We start from the raw sequence: 5,742 nt of genomic DNA on the forward strand, positions 1-5,742 counted from the left end.
GCTCTGCTTTCGTCCCCAGCTGGCCCTGCACCCGGTGCCCGCGGTGTGCAGCCCCCCGGCCGGTCTCCAGTTGGGCTCGGTGGAGAAGCTGGCCCCCCCGCTGCCCCTGGGACGCTGCGCCCTGCCGAGGGAGGTACGTCCCGCGCCCCCTTGGCTCCCCACCCAGCCAGGCTCCCTGCTGCTCTCGGCCCATAGACCAGGAGAGGGGTGTTGGGGGGCAGTTGCTGTCCTCGAGTTCCCCGGGCAGAGACGTGGGTTCTGTTGCAGGACACTGAGATCAATGGGGAGCTGCAGGGAGGGGTGGCAGGGGAATGGGGCTTGGGGTAGTGGCAGGATGGGCGCTGCCTGGGCAGGGCGAGTGGGGCCCTTGCAGGCATGTGGCTGCCCCAGACCTAGAGGCCCCTGCAGGAGCAGCCAAACCCTCCCCCCTTTTGTTTCCCTGGAGCTGGGCTCAAGTGCAGCAGGGCCCTGGGAGCCAGGACTCCTGGGTTCTGTGCCAGGGGGACCTCAGGCAGGTCGCATCCCCCTCAGTGCCTCGGTTTCCCCACCTGTGCACTGTGGGAGCAGGTGATCCTGGCTGGGCTGCTGAGTTGGGGCCGGGCTGGGGGGCCCCCATCGGATTGGGGGCTGCTCAGCCAGGCCCCTTGTGCCCTGGGGGGGGGTCTCCTGCCCACTCATGGCCTTGGGAAGGTGCAGAGACCTCGGCTTCCCAGGGCAGCGCTTTGGGCTGATGCTCAGTGGTGGCTCCTCCGGATCGGGGACAGGGGTCTGTCTTTGGGTCCCCAATGCCCGCCCCCCCAGGTTCAGGCTCCCCCCTGCTGCCCCCCACCCCCCGGGAGCAGAACCGAGGCTGGGCGCCCCCCATTGCACCGGGCCTGACAGAGCAGCTCTGGTTCCCTCAGGGGAGGGTCTCGGCGTGGTGGCTGCTGAGGATGTGGGGAGGGGTGATCCCGTTAACAGGGGAGGGAGCAGGGCACACACCCCCCCCAGCAGCATTGCCATGGTACCTGCCATGCTCCCATCCCAGCAGTGCCCAGGCTGCCCACTGCCAAGTGAGGAGGGGGGCTGGCGTATGTGGGTCACTCCTGTGAGGATCAAGCGCCCTCCATGGCTGGCCGTCCCCTTCCCCCCCGTCCCAGCCTGCAGCAGGGCGAGCCAGCCCTCTGCCCTTCCACAGCTCCCAGAGCAAAGGGGCTTCCCACCCCCCAACAACCTGGGCTCCCACTAGCCACCCCATCCCCACTGTCTGGCTGAGCCTTGGGACCGAGGGGGGCCCCAGAACCCCGTGTTCTAGGCCTGGGCCTACCCCTGTTGTCTGCCCCGGGAAGCAGCAAACGGCCACGGTGCGGCGTGCTCTGGCCGTGCCGCTGTCCGGGCTGGGGTCTGGATTATCGGGGGGCCTTGGCGTAGCTGGGAGCCGGGCCCCGGGCATCTCACGGCGTCTCCTGCCCCTCTCCCCAGGTGGGGTACGCAGGGCTGCGGGCAGGCGGCCCCGGCTCTCAGTCTATGGAGGCGTTGTCTCCGTTCTTCAAGAAGAAAGCACAGATCCTGGAGGTGCTGCGGAAGCTGGAGGAGACGGACCCCCTGCTGTGCCCCCCACCCTGCCAGCTGTCTCCCTGGCGGGACCCCAGCCACTCCCCTGCTGAGCCTGGCTCCCACAAATCCCTAGCGGCCAGCCGGAGCCAGCCGGAGTCGCCGGTGAACGGGGAGGGGCCCCCGGCTGCCACCCATGAGCTGTGGCCGTCCTGCCTGCTGCGAGCACAGAATGGCCTGGAGGAGGTGCTGAAGTGGAAGGGCGAGGAGGGGGGGGCCCTGGAGGCCGAGGGGGGGCGCCCCCAGCTGCTCCCCCCACTGTGCTGCCAGCAGAAGAGCGAGGGCAGCTCCTCGTCCTCCTCCGACGAGACGGGGGAGCTGGGGGAGCTGGGACCTGTGGAGAAGGGCCCCCCGGGCGAGGCCCTGCTGAGCACCCTGGCTGAGAAGAAGCTGGACCTGGGCCTGTTGCTGGAGGAGACCGAGTGCTACCTGCAGCACTTCCTGAAGCAGGGCTGCCCGCTCAACGGGGAGCCAGCCGCTGCCTACCGGCTGGAGGGGCCCCCGGGGGCACTGGGCCCCAAGCCAGGGGTGCTGGGCAAGGCCCTGACCCGGGACATGCTCACCGGCCTCTCGGTCATGGGCAAGTACCAGCCCACGAAGCCAGCGTCGGGCCCGGCCCAGGGCAGCGCAGACAAGCCAGCTTTCGGCATAGCCGCCGGCGGCCAGGACCTGGGGCCCTCCCTGGAGCCGGCCCTGGAGCGCCAGGCCTACATCAGCGTCTGCCTCTCCGGAGACGAGCCCCCCGAGAAGAGTGCCAAGGGCTTCGGCCAGACCTCGGCTCAGGGCAAGCCCAAGCTGCAGCCGGGCCCCCCGTCCCCGGGCGGTGGGGCACTTCCCCTGCCCTCCCCCTCCAAGATGGTCAAGTTCCTGAAGATGCCCACGCCCGGGGAGAAGCCCCAGGGCCCCAATCCTCTGCGCCTGAGCCCCCAGCTCACCCGCAGCTCCAAGATCCCCTGCCGTAGCAACAGCTATGAGCCGTGCCCCTTGCCCGTGCTCAGCCGCAGGGCCTCCCCCGAGGGGCCCGCGGTGCCTGCCTGCCCCCTGCCCCCTGGGGCCAGCGGCCAGGCCTCCCCCAAGGCTGGCAGGCACCTGGCCCCCGGGCCGGCCGAGGCCCCTGTGCATGGCCCCCCAAAGCCCCACGACTACGAGAACGTCTCGGAGCTGTCGGTGGGCGGCCTGGTCTCCCCGCTGGAGCGGCCCAAGGGCTCCCACTCCACCCCGTCGCGAGGCGCCAGGCCAGACGCCCCCCACTGCCCGCCAGAGCTGTGCCCCTACGCCCCTGCCAAGGAGGGCCGGGAGCGGGGCGCTGAGTCCCCGCCGGCCGCCCGCAGGAGTGCTGGGGGCTCCGCCGGGCCCAGGAGGCCTGGGAACAGCGCTGGGAAGAAGCAGCTGGAGCCGGGACACCTGCCGTTTAAGGAGCGTCTCTCGGCGCTGGGGAAGCTGAAGGGGGCCGAGACCGGGGAGCGGAAGGAGGCGCCGGGCCTGGAGAAAAACGCCTGTCCTGGGAAGGCCAGGGCACCAGGCCGGCCCTGCGAGGAGGCGCTGGAGGCCAGGGCACAGCCTCGGCTGGGCGCGGGCGGCAGCCTCAAACACCAGGAGCAGTGCCACGGCGGGGAGCCCGTCGGGCGGTGCTACTCCTCTGGCTCGGTGGGCTCCCGGCTGGAGGCTGAGACCTGCTCCTCGAAGCACTACGCCGCCAAAGCCCGCCAGCCAGGGGCGCTGGGGGCAGCGGGGACCCCCCTGGGCCCCAGGAACCCCCCCAAAGCCCCTCCGGTGCCCCCGGCCAAGGGCGCCAAGAGCCCCCATGGGAGCCCCACCAAGCTGCCCTCCAAATCGCCCACCAAGGCGCCGGCCAAGGCTGGGGCTCCCCGCCCGCCAGCAGAGGAGCCAAGGCCCGGTGGCCCCAAGCCACCCCCCACACCGCCGCCCGGCGCGGGCCGCAAGCCCCCTGACTCTGCCAGGGCCCCGCCCCTGCCTGGCCAAGCTCTGCCCGCGGTCGGCCCCGCGCTGCACTCGGCCATCGAGGAGAAGGTGATGAAGGGCATCGAGGAGAACGTGTTGCGCCGCCAGGGCCAGGACAAGGGGCTGGCGGGCGAGGGGAAGCCGAAGAACTCCAGCGGCATCGCCAGTTGGTTCGGGCTGCGCCGGAGCAAGCTGCCCGCCCTGAGCCGGCGGCCCGAGGGGCTCCAGGCCAAGGAGGAGCGGAAGCAGTGGGGCGGGGCCGCCTCGCCGCTGCGCCGGGAGGGGAAGGTGGCGGCCTGCAAGCTGGAGGCAGAGAGCCTCAACATCTCCAAGCTGATGGAGAAGGCGGAGGACCTGCGCAAGGCGCTGGAGGCGGAGAAGGCCTACATCAACGGGCTGGCGCTGGAGAAGGGCCGGCCCCATGCCTGCGGCATCCTCATGGAGCAGACGCAGAACGAGCTCCAGGTCATGTACCAGGAGGTGACGGCCGAAAACTTCATGCAGCAGCTGCTGAACAGGTACTGGGCGGGGGGAGGGTCTTCGGGGGGTGGGGGGGGGCCGGCAGGGGTGGAAACAGAAGTGCATGTGCCTAGGCAGCGTTCTGGGGGCCAGGACTCCTGGGTTCTCTCCCCGGCTCTGGGAGGGGAGTGGGGTTTAGTGGTTAGAGCAGAGGGGCTGGGAGCCAGGACTCCTGGGTTCTGTCCCTGGCTCTGGGAGGGGAGTGGGGTCCAGTGGTTAGAGCAGGGGAGAGTGGGGGCCAGGACTCCTGGGTCCTATTCCTGGCTCTGGGAGGGGAGTGGGGTCTCATGGGATAGGGCAGGAGGAGGGGGGTCAGGGCTCCTGGCTCCAATTCCCAGCCTTGGCAGAGACTCCCTGAGCCCTCTCTGTGACTCAGTTTCTCCCTCTGTGAATGGGGATCATGCACCAAGCTCAGACGTGCTGAGTGTGAGGGAGGGGAGGGGTTTTCATTCAGGGCCAGTCCTGAGCCCAGACCAGGGAGAGCTGTGTACAGCCTGTAGGGAGGGGCTCTGGGGGTCCAGCTGTCTGTCCTGTCGGCCCCCCGGCGGCTCACATCCTCATGTCTGCAGGGTGGATGGGAAGGAAGCCTATGAGAGCCGGCTGGAGCAGAAGAGGGAGCTCCGGGATTTCCAGAGGGTCTCGCATGACGCCAAAGACCCCAGGCTCTTCCGGCCCCCGCGGAACGGCATCGTCGGCCACCTGCGGAGCTGTGAGGAGACCCCCGAGAAGGTGGGGAGCGCCCCCAGCCTGGCCATGGCTGGGCTCTGTGCCAGGCGGAGGGGAAGGGAACCCCGGGCGCCGTGTTTATCCGTCTCTCTCGTCTCCTTTCCTTTGAAGAGCCCAGACCCGAAACTCCGGGAGGAAATCCCGTCGGACGACAGCCTGGCCGAGTCAGTGAACTCCCAGCACTTCACAGGTGACCCCACACAGGAGCCTGCCCAATGCTGCGAGCGGTCGCGGTTCCGATCTGTACCGAGCCCTGGAGCCTCCAGCTCAGTGGCACAAACTCTGGGTTGGGCCAGGCTAGTTATTGGTGCAGCCTGTGGCCGAGTGGGTGGTTTGGGAGGCAGGGGGTCTGGTGATCGGGAGTTTGGGGGTCTGGACTCCTGGGTCCCGTTCCCAACCTGCCAGTGGTGGGCGGGGCTTGGAGTCAGGAGGGGGCGTGGCAGTGGAGAGTTTGGGCTAGAGGGAGAACTCAGCCAGGGACCCCCCGACCTTGGGTAACTTGCCATGTGTTCTGGCGGGGGGGGGGGGGCCAGCCGAGGGGGGGTGGGTCTTGGGGTCAGGAGGGGGCGTGATGTGGTGGAGGTCTGGGGGGCAGGAGGGGGTGCGGGGCTAGGGGCCGGATTCAGCCAGGGACACCTGGTGACCTTGGGTAACTTGGCAGGTGTGCGGTGGGGGGGGGGGGTGGCCTGCCGGTGGTGGGCGGGGCTTGGAGTCAGGAGGAGGCGTGGCAGATGAGGGTGGGCGGAGCTAGAGACAGGACTCAGTGGAGAGGGGGTGACCTTGGCCATGTGTTCTGTGTGGGGTGAAGTGCTCTAAGATGGGCTGTGGGGAGGGACTCCAGGAGGCCCGTCTGGGCTCGCCCGGCCTGCTGACTCCACCCTGGCCTTGTTGCTCACAGCGTGTGGCTCCCTGACACGGACCCTGGACAGCGGCATCGGCACC

The 5,742-nt window shown here is 69.7% G+C and overlaps 1 protein-coding gene across 1 annotated transcript; it reads left to right on the top strand.

Annotated features, from left to right (window-relative positions):
• Positions 1-19: 19 nt before the first annotated feature.
• Positions 20-5,739, top strand: NCKAP5L (NCK associated protein 5 like; the record flags this gene model as incomplete). The annotated part of the gene is made up of 5 exons (XM_026663315.1): positions 20-133; positions 1,462-4,073; positions 4,644-4,803; positions 4,912-4,990; positions 5,699-5,739. Coding segments are annotated over exons 2-5 (2,847 nt in total), but the record flags the coding sequence as incomplete, so codon positions are not given.
• Positions 5,740-5,742: the final 3 nt, after the last annotated feature.

The sequence above is a fragment of the Terrapene carolina genome, unplaced genomic scaffold, assembly GCF_002925995.2.
Source record: "Terrapene carolina triunguis isolate 2854851 unplaced genomic scaffold, T_m_triunguis-2.0 Scaffold33296, whole genome shotgun sequence".
NCBI classification, from domain to species: Eukaryota; Metazoa; Chordata; order Testudines; family Emydidae; genus Terrapene; species Terrapene triunguis.